The sequence below is a fragment of the Diprion similis genome, chromosome 12, assembly GCF_021155765.1.
Source record: "Diprion similis isolate iyDipSimi1 chromosome 12, iyDipSimi1.1, whole genome shotgun sequence".
Lineage (NCBI taxonomy): Eukaryota > Metazoa > Arthropoda > Insecta > Hymenoptera > Diprionidae > Diprion > Diprion similis.
Window position 1 is genome coordinate 9,099,033 of NC_060116.1, and position 25,793 is coordinate 9,124,825.

The 25,793-nt window shown below is 40.8% G+C and overlaps 2 protein-coding genes across 3 annotated transcripts in view; one reads left to right on the forward strand and one right to left on the reverse strand.

Annotated features, from left to right (window-relative positions):
* Positions 1–23,166, forward strand: part of LOC124413137 (Kv channel-interacting protein 4) — a 43,058-nt gene extending 19,892 nt beyond the window's left edge. The window contains exons 2-5 of the mRNA XM_046893513.1: positions 20,454–20,523; positions 20,605–20,675; positions 21,857–22,129; positions 22,791–23,166. Of these exons, the coding sequence (XP_046749469.1) occupies positions 20,454–20,523; positions 20,605–20,675; positions 21,857–22,129; positions 22,791–22,838 (462 nt within the window). The 3' untranslated portion in view covers positions 22,839–23,166. The remainder of the gene's footprint in view (positions 1–20,453; positions 20,524–20,604; positions 20,676–21,856; positions 22,130–22,790) is intronic.
* The window catches only part of LOC124413136 (dynein regulatory complex subunit 5-like), a 40,522-nt gene that overhangs the window by 13,989 nt on the left and 740 nt on the right, over positions 1–25,793 (reverse strand). The window contains exons 2-11 of one of the 2 annotated variants that reach the window (XM_046893511.1): positions 19,934–20,066; positions 19,098–19,370; positions 18,445–18,636; positions 18,190–18,351; positions 17,979–18,117; positions 17,174–17,411; positions 16,951–17,106; positions 16,478–16,592; positions 14,457–14,644; positions 12,902–13,061 (exon numbers count right to left, since the gene is read on the reverse strand). In XM_046893511.1, coding sequence (XP_046749467.1) covers positions 12,902–13,061; positions 14,457–14,644; positions 16,478–16,592; positions 16,951–17,106; positions 17,174–17,411; positions 17,979–18,117; positions 18,190–18,351; positions 18,445–18,636; positions 19,098–19,370; positions 19,934–19,980 — 1,670 coding nt within the window. In that variant the 5' untranslated portion in view covers positions 19,981–20,066. Of the gene's footprint in view, positions 1–12,901; positions 13,062–14,456; positions 14,645–16,477; positions 16,593–16,950; positions 17,107–17,173; positions 17,412–17,978; positions 18,118–18,189; positions 18,366–18,444; positions 18,637–19,097; positions 19,371–19,933; positions 20,067–25,793 lie in introns of those variants that run through there. The other variant, XM_046893512.1, reaches the window with a different exon arrangement.

Below are 25,793 nucleotides of genomic sequence, written 5' to 3' on the forward strand. Positions count from 1 at the left end.
CAGGTACGACGCGGTACAGTTTTTACGATGCAATTTGATATCTACGACCTTTTCCTGCACCTGCAGACGAGGTCCAAGTTTCCTCGACTTTCCAACCAGGACCATGGCAGTGTCTTCACAGCGTTTCTGGAAGGTGAAAACCCAAACGAGAAAATCGAATTTTACGGTTTGACCAAGGTTCTGGAACCCGAGTGGACCATACGCGAGATAGGTCACGAGGGCATATTTTAGGTCTGGTTGAAGGTACTCTAAAGTGTCCTTTACCTCCAAACGAAGAGCCAATCAAAGCGTAGCGTGAGATTGCTGGTTGGAAATATAATGCACGCTCAGAAGCAGCTCGAGGAAATTAGTTTTCCGTGGGAAAACTTTCGTCTGCAGGTAACCTGGCAAAACGAGGGTTGTCTGGGAGGCCGGATGTGTACGTGCGCACTGGGTTAATGGGAACCTCGAGCGTAACGTGCCAAAACGCTTATCCCGACCCGTAACCAATTTACGTCAACGTTTTGCCCTTCACCATCACTGCCAGGACCACCCCATTGTTTTTGAAATTGGGCGTCTCTGCCTCGCGCGGTGCAGAGTCTTGAAAACCGTTGAATTCGTTTTGTCCTATATCTAAGCTGTTACGTCGAATCTTTGGCCTCCGTCATGACGCTTTGTGAGAATCTCCTTTGGCCCCGGGTCTTGACCAAACGTTTCCGCGCTTCTGTTCTAGCTGAAACGAGGAATGGGTATAGAAACTAGGCCGCTTGTTGGAAGAACAATAGGGGCGTAATTGCTGCGTGCATGTTCGCGTTCAGTGTTTAAAGTGCCATTTCGCCAAACAGTTCGCCATTATGCGCGGCTCTTTTTCTGCATGCCTGCAATTAAACGTTTCAAGGTATTATACCTTGGCCGAGTCTCTTCTTTACCAAGTTGGCATTTCTCGTTCATAACCGGGATGCGAGTAAGTGACATTTTTAGGCAAGCTCGTAAATGATAGTTGTAAAAAACGAGACGTTTATTTTGAATGTCTTAAGCGTGGTGTGGAATTTTGATGGATGAACAGAATGTCGGTGAAACTAATCGAACCAACGTGAAGAATTCACACTTTCGGATCACGTGCCTTCAAAACACGCGAGCAAATCATGTCGAAGGAACAGTAGCCGGATAGGTTATACGGATAGCTTCTTCGGGAAAGAAGAGATTAAACTTTCTCGGACAAAGTGTTTTCCCGCAGCGAGTAATCCGGCGGGGATTCTCTTTTGGATTGAAAATTAATTGTAGACTAGACTTTGTATAATTCGCACATACCGAGTGATTTCTGTGGAAGTTCCCGTCTCAAAGCGAAGAGATAAACAACCGATGCGACACTTGAGGTTTGTCCTACCGTTTCTGAAACGTTTTTATCTGATTGGCAGATAAAACAAATATTTAAAAAAATACTTTGGTTGCCTACTTTTACAGCAAACACCCGGTATAATAACGAACCTCGGCAAGGTAGTTGAGAATTCTACAAATTTTACAAAGCATTCCTCTTTAGCATACCAAAAATTTTTACCCCTCCTTCTCTGATTAAACCGATGCCGACATATTTCAGCAGGCTTCGAACATAACACACTTATATGGCCGTAAAAAAACGAACGCTTGTAAAATCTCCGGACTCTGGAATTTCCGCTATGGGAAAAACGAGACCCACGCATCCTCGTTGCGGGCGGTTTATTGGAGTCCTCGAACTACGGTCGAGACCCTCAAAAGCATCGGAAGTTTCCAACCAATAACTGATAGATATACATGCTGTATGCACGCCGGTTGAAAAGATCTTATTTGCAAGAAAATTGATGCTGGAAAAATTTTTGGCTCACCTCATCTCCGTCTGATTACCGATGAACGCACCTCCGCGTAATACGATTATTATACTGGATTTCGGGGAGCCGGAGAAGCAACGGAGAATAGCGTCGAAAATGCCGGAGGGAAATTCTTGGTCGGAAAATTGGAAATTTGAATATTCTAATCCTCCGTGGAACCGCGCATGGATGAACTGAATTTCAAACTATGCTTGCGGGTCGAAGGTTAGTCGCGAAGTGCTTGCAGGTACTGGCGGATTCGTGTCCTTTCATTTCCCCCATCTAATCTGATTAGAAAATTGAAGAGTATGAGACTTTGGTCTTATTTCGGAACTCATGGGAATATTTATTTAGCGTCCCGTCTCCATTTACGTACGCCGACTTACCCTAATCGTGCTTTATACGACTCTCGTGACTGATTCTCGATAACTTTGATAAGTATACGGTGTACATAAAAACATGGTTCTACTGGCCCAACAAGGTCGATGCCACGCCCAGCTAATTTAAGGCAACCCGTGATACCGCTGGCTACCGTTTCGTCTTATTTCAAGGAGAAGCTTCTCTGCCCCTCGACGCCTCTTCGCAGAAAGCGCCGAGTGCAAACATTTTCATCCTCTTTAGACGAGGAGTTTTTTTATAGCCGTGTGTGATACACACGTAAGGATAGGACGCATTTGGCACCGTCACGATAATGTATATACTTGGCCCTACTTTTTTTCTGCACATCGATTCTTAACGCGCGTCGTTTTGATCTGCGCAAGAGAAGAAAAAAACGCGTGAGACTCAAAGTGGATGGATTCGTTTCATGCTTTTGAATTCCAATCTCGCGTTTTTCGAAGTCGTTAGAAAATACCAACTTCAATTTATAAATTGGTGAAAATGTTGACAGCGTCGTAGAATCGTTTGCTCGGGAAAGATTTGGGATACACGCTGAAGAGATGCGGGAATATAAAACATATACGTCGTCCCCCTTTTAACTCCCAACGAGCTTTCTGAGGAGGCAAAACGGCGATACGATCCGCTGCACATATCGCACAGCTGAGGGAGGAGGAAAAGACTGACGCAGGGAAATCCGTGGTCGACTCAGATGATGAAAAATGTCCGTTCTTGGTATTTTGTTTATTTTTGAAAAGCCCTTGGCGAGCATGGAATTTGAGTAATGGACTGCATGAAGAAGTCGACGACAGTTTAAAATCAAAGTCAATTAGGTATCGAGAATTGGATGCGGTTCTTTGGCGCTTCTTTTTCTAACAAATCCAATATCAACGAAGGGTTCAACAAGTAAAAAAAATCGAGGGTAACAAGCTCGCCAGCATTTCTTGAATGTGGATTCAAAAAAATTTTTGGATCGGCAATCTTGCCGTGGATTCGACGCAGGAATATTTGATCTTCTTAAGACATAATATGCCTAGCTCGTATTCAATCCAGAATTTTACCACAACTTGCAATAAAAATTATTTTCCTCCTGCCTATGAACGTTTCCATTAGATGTTATATTATGTATATAGATAGGTAAAGCAGATGCCAGAGCCAGACGAAGTAGTAATTATTCTCGGAAAGAGTCTTAACACCTCGAGACTCCGGGAAGTCTTCTTCCTTCTTTTCCCTTACGGCTTAACCATTATCGACGTAACTGTATCTTGGCGAGGAGTGAGGTTCACTTCGTCCACTTCTGGATAAAATAATGCTTTGGTAGTAAGTATAGATGCGAAATAAGTCAGTAAAAATTTCAAGATGAATAACTGCGTTTCATTCTTATTATTATTATTATTATTATTATTTTCATATAATTTTAGAATTTTACGGAGCAATTTGAATCTTTGGCCCTGAAATGACACGCGTCTGAACGATTCTTTGATGCAAAATTCGATTCTTGCATACCTCAGAGAATTCGTCTCTTACTTAAGTTTGTTCCGAACGATCTTGCATCAACTACGAAGAAGTTTCAGTTGACTATAAATTCGAATTAATATTATAAATCATCACGAGCTACAATAAATTCTCTAACAAAATAACCAAATTCACGTAAAATTCAAATGAATCTTTCTTACATCCATCATTCGCGAGCTGGCTGTATCACTGAATTTCATCACCCTGATCAACCCCTAAAATATTCCATCTCGCATCAGGCACATCACCGTTTTCAAATCGAGCATGCGCTCCGTCGTCCGACTAGGAAAACCAGGAGGATGTAACGAGTTAAATTCCACGATAACAGACGATCAGGTGCTAAAACCACGCGTTTTGCCGCGAGCCAGATACGCCGAGCAAATAAATAGACGAAAACTCTGGGGTTATGATAAGAGATCGACCCGAAAGAGAAGAGCCAAGGGAGCGAAGGATAAGTGGAAAGGGACAAGAAGAATGAAACGTGGTCGTATACACACATTCATATACGTGTCTCTTTAAGCGTACATGCGAGAAAAGCAAAATGTATTCCGGGAGAGGAAAATAAATGAGGAGGGGGGGAGGGGGGGGGGGGAGGAGATAGACGAGAGAGGGACGAAGCAAAACGGGGGGGAAAGGAGGCGGCAGGGGGATGCTGGGCTCTATCGATCTCCTCTCCTCCGAGTATGACGTCATCAAGTTCCCCCACCGCCGCCGCCGCCGCCGCCGCCCCGGCACTCTCTTCAATGGGGACTAACACGCAGGTTGGTATATATGTGTAGGTATAATCTGGCCATGGGGATGACCTTCTGGCTATACGACTACCAGCCGAAGCCAAGTGGGCGGCTGGTACTTAGGGCGAGATCTTCTGCTCTCGGCCCAGCTGTAAACTTGACCATTGGGAAAAAAACAAACCCGTTCTTGGGTCGGTTCGTCGAGAGACTCAGATGTGTACCTTTGGTTCCTCCGAACGATCGGAAAAGGGTGGTTATAGCGCCTACCTCTGGGGAGCTGTTCATGTTTTAGTAACCAGCAGCCGGTACTCAGCAACTCGACGTTGCGTCTTTTATCTCAAGCTCGAGATATCTTGATGAACCGTGACGTAGGGTTGGACTCAACGTTTGTGATCATTTTTGTATAAAATTTTATAGAATATGAGAGACTAATTAACTGACAGTTTTTGAGATATCTAATTAATCAATTACACACCAAAATCTGACTTTTAACAACTCTAGGATAGAAGCTTCCAGCACTTGATTGTCCGGTTTACTGATTAGGTGGAACGAATGTGACCAAAACTGGTACATCAATTCCAGTAGTGACTTCCTGTGGTCAAATTCTATAATCAACGTTTCTCAGGCTCGGATTCTCACTTCTCCGACAACACTTTCCTGCTTTTTGATAACATTCGTGTTTCCAAGGTCGATCCATTCCCTGCCGAGGTCACCCACCCCTTGGACTCTACCTACGGTATCAACGAGAAACACAATGACCCAATTCTCCAACTTTTCCCCAACGTGCAGGTGTTCTCCTCTCTCTCTCTCGCTCTCGTTTCATCTCTGTCACATCGTCGGGCGAACGCGTGACGTCACTTAGTGCGTCACTACAGCGGTAGATAAATGGTTTGGAACACGATCCGGCCTTGAAGAGGATCGAGTGAAATAAGAAGACGTTTTTAAACCGTAACCATCGCATCGTCTCAACGTATTACGTGTGGAGAAGATCATTCGAGAGCATCGAATCGCGTTCCACGATGCGAAATTCAACCGAATTGTCTTAACAAAAAGTTCGGAAAAACGAGGAAAAACCGTATAAAAAAACTCGAGGAATAAGAGATGCGAGTGAACGCGGAAGAAACGACGTCGCTACTACCTGACGTAGAACCGGATCTGATCTAGGCGGAATACTGGATCAAAAGCAACAAAAATCAACAATTTTGAACGTTCTAATTACGAAACCTTTTCTCAAAATGTCGATATATCTTAGCTGTTGTCGTTCGAATTTTTATTACATATACTAACCATGTTTTATCGTTCGAGTTCAGTATTAGCGAGACAAATATATCGCTGAAGATTTTTCGAACGATATTTCATTTAAATTCCCAGCCGATTTAACCGTAACGAGCTACTATAGATAAAAGACGATTCAGATTGGCCATACTTTACACGGTCTGATTCTAGACTAACAATATCCTCTACTTATTGATTAGCAGCAGAGTTCGAAGACAAGGCTTGCCTGATTGTATCCAAGCTTTCCAAGTTTAGGATTACTGACTTCGTTCGATATATGCCGAAGCCTTGAACGTGGATTACCATTCGAGATTCATCGATTCCCGCCCCAGGATTACGCACCTAAATTTAATGCAGAAAAGCGCGTTGTGCTATCTCACAAACGCCAACCGTTTGCACAGAGAAATCGTCTTATGCAAAACAGAGTCAGAATTGCAACTTCGGTGGAGAAATTTATTCTGCGAATAACTATGTCTTCTTTACTGAAACTTATAGCCACGTATAAGCTGCAGCCGAAAGTACCTACCACAACCTTACATAATAATCTAAAACTTGATATGAAATAAAAAAAAAAAAAGAATACGATTAGTACTAGAAACTTGAGTAAAACGCATATTTCATGAGATTTCAGTGCAGCACAACTTTGCGGTACAACGCAACGCGCGCTGTCTGAAGATAAGTTGAAAAGTTATGGAAAACGAGGTCGGATTTTAAACAGGAATGAAAATTCTCGAGACGAGCGTTGTTTCGGCGGTTAAATTCTAACTTGGCGGATTTTAAAAGGTAGTTTAATATTTCCCGGCTGAAACTTGATTCTGGTACGTTATGCACTCTGGCATGCATGCATGTATAACTCGCGTGAATTTTACAGATTTCGTTTCCCTTTTTACGCGATCCTCGTGTAATATTTGAGAAAGGGGATCGGCGAGTCCACGGAGCGCAATCTCGACAATGCAGCACGCGTATACATTTCCTGAATTTTTGAACCCTCAATTTGTTTTACCGAGTGAGGAGGCGGTTGCGAAGGAGAGAGAAAAAACTACCCTGAGAGGGTCATTCTCGATTTTTAGAGCAACAGACTGCGAGTTATGACAGACATCTGGCCGTTGGACGAAGAGAAAGTGAGGGGAGGAGGGGGGTGAGAGGGAGAGAAGAAGGAAAACGGGGTAAACAAACGAAATGAACTTCGCGATGCGTGAAAAATTCACCACCCAGAAAATAACCCCAATTTTCTCACCACTTCGCAATTGCACGAGGAAATATCACACCAGTTTCGCGCATGTATATATATAATATTGTTACGAAGGGTAAAGTCACCCGTTTTACCCCCCTTTCAAATGATCTCGTAGTCGGCAAGTGACGCAAGAAGTCTAAGCGTTCTTACGTCATAAAATGAATAGAGTTGCTGTATCAACAATTATTATTGTAAAAACAGTCCCGTTTCAGACTTTAAACTAGAAACATCTTATCGCAAAATAAAAGCTTTTTACCAGCTATAATTTTCTCGTGCATTTGAGTTCGTTCGTTACATTTAAACTCGTAACTTACAAAAGTTACAATATACAAAAAAATATTCGATTTTTTCTTCTAAGTCACACGTTTAAAAATTGTGAGAGTAGAAAATGAAATATTTAATGGTTATAATTAAATGCACCTGCATGTATGAATACATAATACATGCGTGTATAATGAATAGATTTTCATCAGCGGCCTTAGATTTCGCATGAATTGTAAAACCGTAGCAGACTACAAAAGTCACCGAATTATAAAGCGCATTTTTTGCTACAGCATTGCGCGTTTCAAAGGATAAAATGATTATACTTTGTTCCACGATCAGCAGGTACGAAATCCTCGCCAAAAAGTTACATTAATATTCACTTTATCGTAAAGCTTTCGGATAATAAATCACACAAAGGCAGGTGTTAAATATTATCGTACAATCGCCTGCAATCCCACAATACTACTTACGTTGCGATGAAAATTGGCATCTTGTGCGTGAGAGAGGGATCAGAAATGATAGCAAAAAACTAAAAAAAAACACGAGACTGTGTAAAACTGGAGGGAGGTAAAGGGAAAAAGAGCAAAAGAAAATAATCACATAACGATGCACGGGGATCAACGTGGTAAAATATTACCAGGGCTTGTTTTGTGACGAGATCGCTGTTGGATATATATATATATATATATATATATATGCATAGGTTACAGGTATACGTGTTCGCGATCCTGCACGTCCCTTTTTTTCTCCTTAAATTATTCACGAATGCGTCGCCGATTGAACAAGATTGCTATCCTTTCTTTTTTTTTTCTTCCTAATTCTGTTATTTCGTATCTGCTTTTACTTGGATTTATCATTTATTTTTCCTTCATTTTCGCCTTTTACTGACTAATTTCCGGGGTGTAGAAATTATTGGAAGTTTCACCGCTGCAAGTCAAAGGCAAGTGAAAATTAGTTTATAAGTAAGTATAAGTTTAATTACGTATGTATGATTAAGAATAATACGGTGAATTCCCGAATGCGTGTATTTAGTTCAGCGAGAATTAGAGGAAACCGGATTATGATACCAGGAAGGAAGTCAGCTAGATCATGGATTTGACGCAACATCCTGATGAGAGAAAAGTCACATCCGATTTGCGACCAACACTTATTGCCTTGATCGACTTTGTGTGTATTATACGTATAAAGAAACGCGGCGTCACGTAGGCAAAGAAATTTCGATTCAATATACACTGGATGAATTCGGGCTGCAATCATATTTATGTAGATTGGATTACTAGGGGCTTCGACCACCTCGCCTCAGACACTCTGAGCTTCTCACTTCGGTGTTCGAATGTGCTTCGCGCCGCACTTTTTTACGCTTAATAAAGCTTCATCGGCACGAGTTTCACTAAGCTGCCAATTATTATGCAAAACGACGTTAATTACAATCCGACAAAGCGATTGCAGCGACAGGCATTTTCCGTCGCTTTGTTCGCTGACTTCGCTAACCGACCATTCGCAGGTAACGACCTGTACGTTTAAGTCCGAAATGTCTGTAATTTTCTCACCCATATTCATTGGGTAATGAATAACCCGAACGGTGAACAAGTAAATGGATGTTGAAAACTTTTTGAAGAAATGAAAAATTATTTCTAACGTCAGTGTATTTATATGTATATGTTCTTATCACAGACCGTATCGCTGAAAAATCGTCAAGATATTCATATTTTCACATTTCGAATATTTATTTATATTTGCTTCTTATCGTCGAGTACGATCTGCGCGTAAAATTGCGTGCAGATAGGGAAAAATGGAGTTTTCAGCCATTTCGCGGAGCGTGCAGGAGGCGAGTCACGCGTGGAATTCGGAACGTGTAATCTAATCTAAAACAATGAAATTATCCCGCACACCCGACACGCCGAGTAGTGCCTATCAAATGAATATCTAATTAAACACGAGAATGTTGTGCCTTCGGTCTGTGTGGCCGAGACTGAGAGTCCAGGCTTACTGGAATAACGTACATACTTTATACCTTATACCTTATACCTTATACCTTATACCTTATACCTTCACATATAAAGACCTAAAGTGGCGTACGACCGAAGCCAGAAAGCTACGTATGAATTTATAATATATATTATAAGTATAGGTATAACACGAGCGATGCAACGCTTGACGTTACGACGTAACACGTAGTCGTTTTCCACTCTGATTTCATTTGCATAATGGACGGTGTTCTTTCTATTCCGCAGCTTTTTCTCCACCTCGTGTGTGAGAATTAATTACTATTTAATTCCTGGACACCGGCCGACTTGATACCGTAGTGTTTAGGACGAACTCGGAATCGATCATTAAAAACTTAAAACCGATGTCAGTCACACGGTCGATGATCTTGATCCAAGACCAAGTCGGAGATTTTTATTTGGTCCTTTATGAAGTCAATTCTAAGGTCATTTTAATTTTTCACGTTATGTCAGCGTTGCTTTTGATCGAATGAACTTCATTGATTTTTCACAGGATTTTACACTTAAGATTACACGTAAGATCCCTAAATTTCGAGACAGATCCTGCCATCATTAACATGAGTACGTAAGCCGCTATCTCTCGTTTTCTGATTCAAGCTGTTTCAAGTTCACATATTTGAATACCTGCAATGGCAGATACGTTTGGAAATATCGGAAAAAAAGTTAACCAGTATTCTTGTTTAGATTGAGGTTTAAAACGCGCAAATATTGTGAAACTAGATCTGGTCACTCGAGCATGTTTGTGCTGGTTTTAATTACAGTTCGCTTCGTTTCCAATCCAATGTACAGACGGTGCGAAAAAGACAATAAAACAAGAAGGAATTGCTAGCGATTCACTCAGCCGTTCGATTTGAAAAACAGTACAGCAGTAATTAAACGATTCATCGATCATGGAAATATTTTCACACACATCGCAGGAGATACTGGATCGTCGAATAAGCGCTCACAAATCTGTGAATAACCGACAATAAATGTAACTACAGGTTAAAAAAATCTCTCAATTTCTGACCAGCATAAATTGACAAAAAAAAAAAATAAAAAATAACTAGACGCGCATCTCTTTGTAACTTCGTGATCTAACAAGTGCATTGAAAGCACAGCTGCTCGAGAAATGTCAGGGGAAGCAGAAAAGCAGGATGTTATCCCACATAAATAAATGTTTAGCCAACGTCGTGCGAATCGCACGAGTATCGACGTCCACGTTTCTCCGGTAAATAATTGACGATTCGTATAGACTACGGGGGCGTATACGTTACCTGTATGAATAGATTGCGTGAGTCGATATCGCTGCGAATGGGCAGCTGCGAATATTTCCGATGGGGAAAGGCAACCTCCGAATGCTATACCCATAATGGCACTGGGTCAGTGAGCCAAGGGAATTCGCAGCGTCGAAAGATCGAACAGTGATTGCGAGTCCGGTGAGGCAAAAGCAGCACGCGATCCATATTCCAATCGGAAATCCAGCCTACGGTTCCTCCGGAGTTTCGGAACAACACGAACACCTCGTTCCGTGAGAATTCGGGCGTATCGTTTCTGTGTTTTGTAATGTCGGAATGTTTTTTTTGTTTTTTTCCGACTTTCTTTACTTCAAAGTTTTTTAAATCATTTTATGTCTTCTCTTTCTGTGTTTTGATAGCTCGAGATATAGAAAATCATTTTTCTAATCACTCTAAATCTCGAAGAAATGAATTTATTGATTCAGAAGATATCTGATTGAAAACTGAAATAAATATTCGGTCGAGTTGTAAACTAAAAATCGTTCATTTACGATATGCAATAAAAATTTTCCATCGTTTCACTCCGAACTTTCGTTACATTTTTGCGAAATTCGTCTAAGACTTTTACAATTATTCTATTATTGTCACATTGTCAGCCACGTTCAAGTTTTTCGCATATAGCAATTTTAGGATTCTACCAATTTCACGTACGCACGGTTATAAGTATAAGGTAATTTTTTTTCCTGACAAATTACAAGGAAATTACAATTGAAAGTTTCACGCATAAATTCAAGTTCATACATTACTTGTGTGAAAATTTGTTTTCAAGCGGTATAAAGTTCATGAAAATTTTCGATGTTTAGAGAAAAATTCATTTTTTTACACTAGAATTTTCAACGAATTGTAAAACTATTTTTATTAACTCTAGCGAATTTGTTTTCTAGGAGTTTGTAAACAATAAAAAAATCATCACAAACGCAGAGAAGGTTATTTCATTTTTCTTGCCAAATAAAACGGCGAATATTATGTTATGAAGTGAGAGAATTACTCGTGCAATATTTCCCATCAACGATGATATTCTTCGGTCTTTCCGTATATGTATTCCTTACGTATATAGCTCGTATTATATATACATACGCATTCAAAAGTGTTTATGGAATACCTTAAGAATGGGTGAAAAAAAGCGAGACGAAAGGAGAAAGAGAACGAAGCTAGAAACGAATGAATTTCGGAAACAAGAAGGGAGGATCGTTTCTTAACGATTTTCCAAATTATGAAACTTTATTCAGTGGAGAAAAATAACCGAGAGACGAACGGGAATAAAGAAAGACGTAAAGCAAGAGTAAAAACAAGAGCCTTGATATACCATAAATATAAAGGAAAAAAAAAATATACGATAAGCAATAACGCACGGCAAAACGGCAGCTCAGCATTTATTGTTCAGCAAAATTGTCTTCTCTCTCTTGAATTTGATACCATAACCTACTACAGTGACGTCACAATACAGATATATACGTAAGGCGTAGGTGAAGCGATTTGAATAGCGCTCTGGTCTTGTCAAATATAAATCACGTGAACGTAAAGTTTCTGCTCGCAGAGAAAAAGGGAGGGAGAGTGACAGTGCGAGACACACAAAAAAGAGGAAATTTACTCCTTTTAGATTGGGTGGACGAAATACCGACGGCAGTCATAATTGCTTTTATAAGGTTTAGCTATATATGGGCTACATGATTTAGTTTAAAACACGCTATAAAGCGATTTACACTTTTGGAACTTTATAAACATATCGCACCCGTTGATTTGCACGGCATACGAAAAGTTTATACATTTTTTCCTGTCAGGGTGAGGTAAATAAAACCTCACAATCGGGGTTAATAAACAGTTGGGATAACTGCTGTCGTCACGATTTGTTGAAATAATAAACGTATAAAACATAAATCGCACAATATTCAGTTTACAGCATACCTAAAGCATTTTCTTCTTCCGCTTTATACCACCTTCAAAACAACAGCCAAAGTCGTTATTTTATCCCGTGATAAGATCACAGCAAATCAACGCACTTGCCACACGTGTTTTCACAGCTGTGACAAAAAGGCGGAGCGAAATATTCGACAAAATTAAGTAGCCAATATTTTTCTCTAGAGATTAATATTCTCAAGGTGTGAATAAATATCTAAACAAGTTTGACTCACGATTTCACATTGATACGCGTCTTCCGTAAACTGGCACAGAAATGTACTAGAATTTTTTTTAAAAGGAAATTTTATTTTCACAGGATTATATATACCATGAACAACGATTTCATCGAATTAAAAAATGGGCAGGTATTTATTGGGGTAAATGACTTGGGTGAATTTGGAGACGGAATAAAAGCAAAATGCGGAAAGTATCTCGAAACGGGAATTTATAAAAGTGATACCTCTTCCCCAGGGAGAATCGTCGACCTTAAACGCGAGATTACTGAGCTTCCGAGGCCTCGTTGGCGGAAACTGGTTCGGTCGACAAAGTTTCTTCATTGGTTGCCGACGCGATCGTCGATGAACTTCCGACCTTCGATCTGCTCGCCGAATCGTTACGCGACAATCTCTGGGTCTTTGAATCGTCAACGGCACTCCTGGACCCTTGATTGAAAAGATTTGAAATCAAGGATACAGATCGTTGAAAGTTCGAAACATTTTCAAAACAGTTATACAAGGTTTCGAATTTCAGACAAGTGTTACATTTTTTGCCAGCAATCGGGGATCGCGTTTATCCGACGAATCTCAAGAAATCGACCATTTTTTAAATTCGCAAAAACTGTATTTTCGATTACGAACACTTTTGGACCGGTTCCATCGTGGAGCAATTTAAAAAATAAAAGTTTTTTGAATATTTTGGAAAGTTTCAAAGTAAGTTAATTAAGAATTTAAAAAATTGTCGTTTTTAAAATCACTGAATATTTGAAAATAATTGACTGGCTGAATAAAAAATCTAAAATTACATTCAAGACACTGTTTCAAAGCCGGGATAATTGTAGAATAAAATTTGAACAAACCAAAAATGGTAAGGGTTAGACTTTGGTCGAGTTCGCATGGAATTCCCCATAAATTATATTGTATATATTCCACTCGTTAAATCGTGAATTGCGGTGAATGAGAGTTAAGACCGGTTAACAAAACTGTAACCAACTTGGACGTTTCCGTTTCTCATACATCGGAAGAGACTATCGTGCGATCCCATCCGAAGGATATAGAAAATCTGCGAAGCGTAGAACGTAAACGGAGAAAGAAATATCCGGACGCGAGATAAGAAGGAATCGTGAATTTCGCGTGACTATACCGGCTACAACATCATTATCAGAAGCCCCGAGCGAAATCTCCCAGTGAAAATAATGGCGTTCATTTCGCTACTTGCCCTCTTTATTATCATTCTTCTTCTTTACGAGCGATTTAAATTTTATAATATTTTCGCCCTTCTTAATAACATAGAAAGAAAAAAAGCGCCTTTTCGTTTACTCCGATTTTATATACATATATATCTATCGACATTTTCTACCGCTTCTATATCTGAATTTATCGAGTAATCCAGTTGGAAGTTTTAGCTCAAAATACTGCGCGCAATCTCCGAGAGTATAACGATTCAATGTTTTACGAGAAACACTCCGTAGTATCGTACACCATATAGATAGTGGATATGATATCCCGGTGCATTTGCGACGTGATAAATATACGGCACTTACTCACGTCTACGGTTCTCTAAATTGTGTTCATGCATCATATCGTATAAAAGCAGCGAGTTTCGCAATGAATAGAAATTTGCAAGCTTCCTCAAGTCACTACACTACTCAAAATTCAAAATATCTTGTATAATACCAGAGTATCTATATTTATTTGTAAAAACGTAATTCCCTGAGATTTCCAGAGATTTTTTCCAAGGGATATCAAATTCCCTGAAAATTCCTTGATTCCATTTCTGGATTATTATACCATCGAATTATCCGGAAATAAACGAGGCGCCTTTTGTCGCCAGTAACTTACCTGGCATCATCCTCGAGCGTGTTCGGAGATTGGGTTTAGATCCAGCAGGAATTTGGGGAACGGTAGGCACCTGCATCGACGTATACGCCAGCGGAACGGCAAGGCTGACCCCACGCGGATACGTACTACTGGAGCTCATTCTGCTGGATATTTGACGTGGACGGTTCTGCCTGTGAAATTTCTTGTTCCTGGAAAGACAAGTTTTCTCCTCAGATACTTTTCGACGTGTTTTCTTCGTGCATTGAAAATTCTTGACCGATTATAATTATTACAATTATTACGTAACGATTGTGAATAGTCTCAAAGATTGACCTGGAAATTTGATTGAATGATCAAAATTTAGCCTAATTATATGTATGGAATAATTTCAGCTTACATGGTTGAAAATAAAAAATGGCAAAATGAACTTTTCTACTTTCTCAGTTTATACTGATATCTGCACAAATCTTTTGCTAGCTGGGGTTTAACCGATAACGGTACCTGACACAGTGATAAAATCTTTCTGCATCAGGTGTGAGCTTTTTCGGTGAATGTCCGAACGTAGATGAAAGAAATGCTGGGTCGTAGATACCGGCGATAACTCAATTTCTAACCCTTCACAGAGAGCAGGGTGAAAGGTCTGACGGCATTATAAATTAGCTGTTACGTGCGAGTGTATTTAGTTCAAAGCTCCCCGAAAACGCGGAGGTGGTTGGTTGGTGTTGGTTTTAGCGGGAGACAAAGGAAGTTTCTGATCGAAATACATAAAGCTGTGAATAGGTGATTGCGACAATCGGAATTTAACAATGCGTCGAGTTCGTTCGATCGTTACGTCGAACAGAAAAACCAATTAATTTATACCCGCTGTCTACTGCCTGCCATATTTTAGGATTAAACCTGAATTGAAATGACGATGTAAATTCCATCCAGATCGCGAAATTATCTGCGCTCCAACAATCTCTGGCAGTCTAATTACGTTGATTACGTAATTTCTTACTGCAGGCGCGATTGGAACTGTTCAAGCGAATCCGAACAATTTAGAGAGGGACGTAAAAAACCAACGAAATGTACGATAGGAGAGACGCAAGTCTACATGGCAGAGTGTAATTTCACCGCGTCGAATACTCATATATCACAACCGATTTGCGGTTGAATATCCTGCAGCGAGCGTGGCTCGAATCCAAACCGGCCTCATTATTTACTTATCATGGCGTTAAAGCCTCACTTAGAAAGGTACCAAGCCAGCGCACTTCGTCTCTGTCCGAACGTTTATTTTTGCTTCTATCATTCAGGGGATTTGACATCCCTGGAAAATCCGAAAAGTTATGGTGTTTTTTGGTTGCCTTTAATTGTAGAAATAAGCAATGAATTTGACGCGTAATGAGAATTTTTCGATTTCAATTCGTTCTTCGTTGATTCAAAATTTATGATGAAACAGGTCAGAAGTGAATCCTGATCCTCTGCCTCAACGGAGCCTGTCTTTCAACACACTGACGAGTCCCTTGTCCGAGAATTCAGGGTTGAAATGAAAAAGAGATGGAAGAAATTCAATCCGTTTTTCGAGACCCTCGAGGAACAGCGTCGTTCGATCAATTATGGCTCGTGCTTTTAGTCCTTGAACCCGAGAGAGGCCCTTTACAGCTTGACCTGACAATTTATTTCAGAGGGTTGAGAATTTCGATTTTACGCTTTGAGTATACAGGGTAATCGTATTCACGTGGAGCGAAGATTGCTGGTGATAAATACGTCGTCATAAGACCAGGAAGAGAATCCGGTTACTTATACGTATATCTACTGTTCAAATCGAGCCTCGTTATTTTGCGACAATTTGTCATTCACCGGGGGGGTGAAAAAGTCAGGATAAAACATTAAAGGAAGAGCAGTGTAGTCGTAGCGAAACTGGACGTCTGCCAAAACGAAGATTCATCGTCCTGCAGACCGCGGCCTGCTTCAAGATCTACATCCTTATTCCCAAGATTCGAAGACTTGGCAGTTTTCTTTAAAGAAAAAAGGCAGCCAAAGGCAGCAGATCATCGTCTTACCTTGCGACAGACTCGCTGATGGTGTACTCAGACTTCTTGGAAAAATGGCACATCCTGACATCGAGACCGATAATGAGGTTGCAGGAGGTCACCGCCACTTCGAAAGCTTCTCCAGCTGAAATGCAAAACGAAAACATCATCCAAATTGTCTCGTTCATCGTCGATTGTCCCCGCGTTGTGCTGCACCGACTGGAATACCGTAGAATACAAAAACAAACAAGTAAAATCCTGGAATTCCACGTGATTGTCGTTCAACTCGTGAAAGCATCCACGTTTTTCACGGGACATTTACCATGCTTTAGAACGCGGGATCGTCAATTGCACACGAAATACGCGGCCCGGCAATAAAACAGCTTCGATTGGCTCGTGTGGCTAGATATATTCTCCGAAACGTGACGTTCCTTCTAAACTCGCGGGTTGTTCAACTTTCGCACGGCATGCAGCTTCCCGTCTCTAATGTCTTCGCTTCTTACCGATGGGCCCAAGCTCGTTGTTCGACAGATCCAATTCGAGTGTCGGTGATTTTATGTAGCCGGAAGCCAAGCATTCGGCCAAGTTTATTCCACCCTCGGTGGTCAAGCTGCAACCGCTGATGTTCAAACTCTCGAGAGTCTGGTGGCGCAGCATGACTGGACAGAATGAAGCCTCGATAAAAGCGTGTTTGAAGTGACGAATTATTAAAATTTCTCGTCTTACGTGCGCAGATATGATTGCCACCAACGTCCGTCAGCGGATTGAGCCGCAGGTTAAGCTCCTTCAAAGGCGTGGAGGACTCCTGAAGCAGTCCGTGGACGATGCCTTGAACCCCAGAAGCCCCGATGTAGTTGTTGGCCAGGTGAATGATCCTCAGCCGTTTGTTTATCGTTAGATATTCACCGACAGCCTGGGCGCCAAGATCGCCGAGTTTGCAGTGCGAGAGATTCATTTCTACGACCTTTGATGAAAGAAGTCAACTGCGACGTTATCGCTTGAGGGTAATCAGCGGTAAGCGAAGGAATGAAGGCGGATCGATGATCCCTCGATAACGTTAAACGTGGCATTTAAAACTGCAGGAAAAAAGGCTTTGGGGGTTGAACAGCCAGGATTTTATCGCACATCGAGTATACGGCGGAATTAGATTGAGCGAAACACGCTATCGCGGCGTTATCACGATTCGCAGCCGTTTGATGACGGTGAAAAATAATATGAAAAAGCTCAATTTTTTTTTGTTTTTTTTTTTTGTACCTCCAATGGAACAAAGATACGGCTGCTGCAGGCGAAAACTGGCAGCGTCGACGCGTTTTAAATTCAGCCGCAAGCTCGTCGTTTGCATGCATGCACCAAATATTGCACCGCAATCGAATTAATGCTAGGATTCAGCCAATTGTCGTACAGCTTATTGCAGCTTGGCAGGAAATTAAATTAGGTTAGGTCAGGACGTGCATACGTAACCAATGCAAGCCCACAGATTTGTCCTTTATTTTCTCAGGAAACGCGTAAATACATCTACACATTCCCTTACCGTGTTATTGACCGCCATTCCACGAAGCAGAGCCGCCACACGATGAGAGTCGAGATTGCTTCTGGTAAGACTGAATCTCGCCAATCTATTGCTGTTCTTGATACCAGACCCGAGATTCTTGCAATCCTCGACCGAAAACCTAGCGGAGGAAGAAAGGTTTGATCGAAATGGATACAGCAACAGCAGAAGCAGCAGCAGCATTAAGACTCACTTAAAATCCCTCCAATCGAATCCATCGTTCATGTAAATCAGTCCAAAATTGATAGACATTTCTGTGAGATTTGGTAGGCGAGTTATAATTTCATTGAAAGGTATGTGATTCGGGGAATCCTCCTCCTCCGATATGCACTCAGCCGCTTTATCCGTCGGTGAACTGTAAGAGATTTCCTTATAAAAAGCTCGGCCTGGTAGCCGGGCGAAGAGCTTTTATGGAGTGACAAGGACTCGGGGAACAGATCGGACTCACCTGCTCGGTATGAGCGAACGAATTCTCAACGTGAATACGTATTCCTTGCAGAGCTCTATAAACTCGTTGCAGGACTCCTGCTGGCCCTTGAAAAAGGTCGCCGGAAGGCTTTCCAGGTACTCCGAGAAATGGCGTTCGACGTAAAGACGACGCCACGAACCGCCATGATCGTCCGGATAGTTGTGCTCCCATCTGAATCACGATTTGAACGGTGAAAATAATGCGATTCGTGTACGAGTAAGCAGCCAATTATTCAATTCGATTCGGATATCTTCTATTTAAGACTTCTATTCTCACATTTTTCTTTCCTTTTCTTTTCTATTTATTATAATCAATTAATAGGAACCATTTCACTCGGTGAGATTTGCTTCCGGTGCCTACTTTTTTCAATTGCCATAACTGTTTTTGTAATCGCGAGGGGCTATTTTCTTTTTCAAACCGCAAACCACGTGAAGTGGGTACTTAAAAAAATCGGTCAAAATCACTTGAAATCGCTGACAATTCCTCGAAATCGTTCAAAAACCCGAGCACATATCATTAGGAATTCGAATTCGCTTGAAATCACTGAATATCATCGAAATTAAAATCATTCCGTTGAAATCGCATATTATTCATATATCATGGCAAAGAGCATAAACTATCCACGAATCTACCTGTCTACGGCCGCACGTTTCCAGAAGAACTCGTCAGGTATCCACTTGATCATCAGCTCGAAGGGAAGGTTCGTCGGCAAGAGTTCTAAGAGCAGGTCACGATCAACTGGCGTCGGTAACTGGTCAAGAATGGGATTGTCCTGCCAATGTTCAACGAGGACGTGTATCGCAAGGACCCTAAGTTCCGGCACAATGTTCGCATCCCAGTTCTCATCCTCCGGCCTGAGAGTCCGCTCTTGTTCGTTGAGTAGCTGAATCGTTTGCTGCGAACATCTGCAACGGGGTCAACTGAACATCAACGGATGAATTATTCCTAGCGACGATTGAAAGGGTCGCTAATTTCGAACGGAAACTGGAACAGAACGCCCTTCCATGCGGTGTTATTCCGCGCAGCTAATTAATCATCGGACTCTATGTTCTATGTCTCGCCGCGTTATTTGACTTCCGGTTGGCTCGCTGCAGACGCCGCCCTCCGTCCTCTGGTCGAGGGCTCTTCCTTTTTCATTTTCTCCGCACTCCGCCCGGCAGCTGATTACCTACGGAAGCTAGTTCCTCGGCGTTTTTACCTAGGCAAGTACACTTCAAAGAGAACCGGCGGAGTGCGCGCGTGAAGAGCCCTGGCGAAATAGAGGAGCGCCGCATTAAAATGTATTACTCTAAGAATTCCTCATCGTCGCGTCGTCTGTGGGGCTTTCGGTACGCGAATGAGTTTTTTTCCCTCCCACTCTCTCTTTTCTCTCTCTCTCTCTCTCTCTCTCTAGGATTCCAACCTCGAATTAAGAGATTATTTTCAAGAGTTTAAATAGCACCAAGATATCAAGATATAAATCGCTTACCTGTAAGTTTCAAACACGTTCCTCGGTATTGCGTAGGGTATCCTCATCGTTTTGAAATTCAACTTTAGTCCGCAGATTGTGTCAACGTGTCACCGAGTCATCAAACAGCTGTGTTGTTGCAGAGCCTTTCCATCTGCAGTATAAATAAAAAAAAGGACATTATACGACTATCGAATATCCCGCAACATCCCCCCCCCCCCCCCCCGCCGTGTTCAGATTCATCCCTGTTTTACGATAAAAGCAGAATATGTCCAAAGACGGATCGGAAGACCGCGGATAAATAATATTACAAGTGGGTTTTTTGAAACGAAAGGACATTTCATTCAAGCCCGTTGTACGCACTGTAAATGCCGGGTGAAAGCAATTAGCCAATGAGAGAGTATTAATTGCGGATATCCGCTGGATATTTGACGTTGTAATTGATTAAAGAACGTTTATATATCGGCATGCTTTGAATTGTACGATCTTGGAAACTGCCCCTTTCACGTAATGACGATCGATTTTCTCTATTATCTTCCAGGAGTGTCCCGAAGGAGTGGTCCACGAGGACTCGTTCAAGGACATATACGCCAAGTTTTTCCCGCACGGCAGTGAGTTTTTCAATTGCATCATAGAAAAGTCTTCCTGTAATAACCCAATCAGTTAACGGAGTGTGATTAAACGAATTACAGACTCGAGCCTCTACGCCCACTACGTCTTCAAGGCCTTCGACGTGAACTGCAACGGAGCCATCAGCTTCAGGGTAATTAAAAATTTTAATTAGACGAACCGACACTCCGTCCTATAAATTAGCAACCGAACACGCAGCGGCGATGGAAAGGGGGGGAAAACGAGGAAATAAATTACGCATAGAGACACCTCAAGTCATCGGTGTGTGTAACCTGTAAACATCAGATGTCACGAATGCGCGATAAACGTGACGTGTATCTGTTTGCCTGCGGCTGATCGATTAACCAGGTTATATGTGTACATCGACGCCTGTAAGCATCCTGCACGTGAAAGTTCACCGACTAGGACTGGACAGTTTGCCTTATCAGTAGCTATTATAGCTGTTACGTATCGCCTAGTCGGAACGACATCCGTTAGGTAACGAATTTAGGCTAAACGAAGGCACCCGCGGGGATCAGGACTTCGAATCCTTCGCAGGATAGGAACCCGACGCAAAACGCGCCGATTGTGAAAAAAGAATAATATGAAACTGTCTCTTTTGATGGGTTTCTTTCAGTGGCTCGGAAACTGAGCTCACAAGCTGCTATCGGGCATCGAATCCTGCGAAACTCAATCCGCGGAAGATTGAAGACTCGGTAAAAATTATTAACGCGAAAGTGAGAATCTCTGCACTGTCCCTTCCTCTTCTCTCTCTCTTTCTCTGTTCATCCTCTCGAGATTTATTTCCCCTAGAATTAATATACCGCAGCAGCTAATCCCCCGTTCCCCTTCCGATAAGGAAATCGATATTCACCCGGCTTGCACGTTGGACACTTATATCTCCTACCGGCGGTAATCATGAAGGTATATGTGCGGAAGACGTGCGATCAGCCACTTTAAACCCTAATATAGATCCCCGCTGGCTTGAATTTTCTTGGTGCCGTTTTGTTACCGCTGCTGCAGCGCTCGAGTTTATGGATATCATCCATCACCCAGCCGTCTCAATATTCGTTCGGAATGATGCCTAATCCGAAAAACGGTATAAAAAAATTTTTGATCACGACTCAAAAAATTTATCGGATATTCTAGAAAAAAATCAAAGTAACCAAATTCCCGATGCGTTTGATCGTTCACGTCACCCGGGGATCTAGGAGTGAGTTTTTTCGCAATCGGTGTAATCGTGAGAGAAAATTTACGCTCCGAGAACGTGAGGAGTGACTGTGACTGATTGATTATTACAATCCTTCGGCATCACCGTAAGTTCGATAATTACAGGACCTCTTGGTTACCCTGTCGACCCTCCTAAGGGGCAGCATATACGAGAAGCTGAGGTGGAGCTTTAAGCTGTACGACATAAACGGCGACGGGTGCATCACGAGGGGAGAACTTGGCGAAGTTGTGACGGCGGTTCACGAACTTATGGGAAGACGGCATCAAGTCGACGAGGAACGAGCTGCCCGCGAACAACTCGACAGAGTATTTAGAAAGCTCGATCTGAATCAGGACGGCGTCATCACGATCGAGGAATTCATCGAGAGCTGCCTTAAAGTAAATATTATCATTATTGTACTATACCGTTCATTCTCACAATCGGATCTGCACATTCTATATTTATTATTTATTGTTTTTTTTTCGTTTATACAATTTTTATAAGAGTATTAATGCGCACGCGCTACAATCCGAGAGCAGGTGGGTTGCCAGGGTGACAAAACGTCACGAACGTGACCTGAAAAGTTTTGACAGTTGTCAATGGAAGTTGTGTTCAATATTGACAACTGCCGAAATTTTTATTATACGACCTGTCATCTGAACTTACGACTTTTGGTCACCCTGACTAGCGACAGTGTTCTCGAATTTTAGCGCATGCGCGGTAAACTGTAGCAAACGATATATAATCACTCTGTATATCATCCCTATAATCGAGTTGGCAAAAAATATCGAAATTCATGAAAAATAAACACAGATTTTATATTTCAGGATTTCCGTTAGTTTAAATCTTCTTTTCCCCGAAAAAATGTATGAGTAATTTCCATGTTTCAAGACGTTTAGTTTTCATATTTAACGCGCTTTGAAATTTGAGAAACTTTAAAAAATTTCATTGCGATAATTTTTCACCAAAAAGTCTGCAGTTGAATCGTCTAAATCGGCGATCAAGAATTTGTCATTTTATATTAAAAGGGAAAAAAATGGTTGGCAATTTTCTTTCAAGGACGAAGTGATCACGCGATCCTTGGCGATGTTCGACTGCGAGCTTTGATCTCCGGCCTCCCCCGTCGCCGCGACGCCCCCGACGCCCCCGACGCCCCCGACGCCCGCAACGCCGCCATCGACGACGCCATCCCAATCGCCGGCACCATCGCCACCCCGTTATTCCCTGCTGCCACCGATCCCGCCGCTACCGCCGCCGCCGCCTCCAGGTTACACGGCCCAGGATCACGAACTTTACCTGCTCCTTGCAGCCCACTGGTGGGACCAACAGGATACGCCGTTATTTTGTTAGGAGATCGAACCGGATCGTAACGTTCGTATACATGTATGCGTATAACTCACCGGATGGAGGATGATGAGAAATTGGCAAAAAAATTTGACAAAAAAGAAAAAAAAAAAAAGGCAAAAGGCATGCAGAACTGAAAACGAGCTGTGCGAAATTGTGTGAAAAAAATATATTGTATATTGGGATTAAAAATATTGTGGAATGATACGTTATTTCTTGTGCGGTGGAATTTTATAAACACAACTGCAATTGCAGGTATAATGGAGATTTTTAATCGATAACGATTCGCGATTTAAGATTGCACTGGCATCATAATTACACCAGTCCCACCCGCTTAATTTTCGCGCATCGTTGTTCAACGCGAATAAAATATGTAATGTAAGTGATATCGATACGATATAAGATCGATACTGTATAATACATTATAGAGATTTCGGTAAGTCATGTACTACAACGGCGTGTTACGAGGAAAGAAGATTTCAGGCGAAACAACGGAGATATTTTTGCGCAGTTGATGATTGTAAGATGTTACACGTCGTTCGATTATTCAATATGATATTAGAAGCATACGATCGATCGGCTGTAGACGTTATGCCATTCGGATTGATAGATGATGTGCATTCGTATATATTGTATAGGTAAGAAATGACAAAAGACTACGAATAAAGAAAATTGCATATATAAATTCTATCGGTAAAAATATGTAAATACGATAATTCCTGTATTAGTAAGAAACTAAGCGAAGACACGATTCATCGTATATTATTGAAATTGTAATTAGAAGTCTTTTCCAGTATTCGAATAATAAAACAAAAAACACAAAAATTATATATTCACACCTCATTTGAAATATTAACAATAATCGTACGCTTGCGACCTGCATATATACGATATACATATACGTAACATACTTTTTGAATCACAGAGATAATATTTAAATAATATGCGATATATATTGACATATTGTTATATTTATCTACTCGTTGGAAACTGTCGCGCATATATATATATATATATATATATATATATATATAAAAACTAGATCCATGCGTAAATACATAATCTTCGTGTATCTGAAAGGATTATTAAAATTTATGAGCAAAAAAATCACTGACAATGCAGGCCCGCGTGCGAATTATTAGCAAGAATTATCTGTCGCGGTCCCGCGGCTGCAGAGCAACGGATGTCAACGGGGCATTCTATCGATTCGTGTTTCCCCTCTGGCACGTATGGTTATAAGGTAAACGCGTCGTATGTGCCTACATCCCTCATGCATCGTTGCGCTCTACAGAGTGTCCTCGACGTAGGCATTATACATGCTTACCTCAATTATATGTACTTATTACCTTACGTAAAATCGACAAAACTTCATCATATTTATGTATATACGTATACACGCACGCCGTATTCAAACAACCAAGCAATAAATGTATATATATATTATTATGTTATATAAAATGTAGATTTTATCATAGCAAGTCATTATTATTGTTCTTGTTGTTATTATTATTATTATTATAATTAATATTATTAACCGGACGCAGAATACTGTTATGCCAAAAACCAATATTTAGGCCTTCAGATTATTAGAAGATCTTGTACACAGTAATAACAATCAGTTTAAATCTCTAAGTGATGATCAGTTGCAAGTTGCACAATTTTTTTTTCTGTGGCCGCGAGGAGAGGGGGGTGGGGAGGGTCCGTCTTTCTCAATAAATTTGAATCAAACGATGTGAACGAAATCTATGTTGTTATGATTTTTTTTCGCGTCGATATTTATTTTAAAGTAAAAAAAAATACCGTGTAAATTAATTGATTAAAACAAGGAAGGCGAATATGAAGTTTTGATTAACGACAGATTATATATCTGTATAACGGTGGATAAAATCGGTGTGTAAGGATAAAACGAAGAATATGTATTTCGAGGGTGTATATATATATATATGTATTATATATATATATAAATAATACAGTAAGAGTTACGTACGTATATTTGCAGGACGTAATAACGACGACACGCGGAAAGATATCGAGTTGTCCAAGGAGATATCGGACAATGAAGAGAACCTGAACTGAATCTCGGGGAAAAAAATATATATATACCTACGCATACACGATATTGTATACCTATGTATGTCATGTATATTATACGCGGCTGTGAACTCAAGATCGTCCAGACTCGACAAGAGACGTTTCACCATAATACCTACATATACAGGAAACGAATAAAAATTTCATTCGACCTGCACGGACGGTACATAAAACATATTGCATTACGATATGTGCGTAAGATAACGAATAAAGATATTACCGTAAGAAATTACACGAATAAACGTGGGAAAAAAAAAAAAACAAAATGAAAAGAAAATGCCGAAAACAAAGCTTGAAAAATGAAAATTACAAAAAATCTTCCAAGTGCACCGCTGCGCTTATTGTATACATAGTAGGTACAGTTAAATTGTCATATATATATATATATATATATGAATTATTGTAATCATCATTAGGTATTATATTATTTATCTCCGATATAGTCATTAAGAAATTGTAAGAAAATCTACTACAAAAATGACGTAAAAACGATAAAAAATAAAAGTAATAATAATAATATTAACAATAACAATAATAAAATAAATAGATAACAATATACGAATAAAAATTTCATAGAATTTTGAAAATCACTATCGGATTTTAGATTTAGATCATTATCTTTTTAGT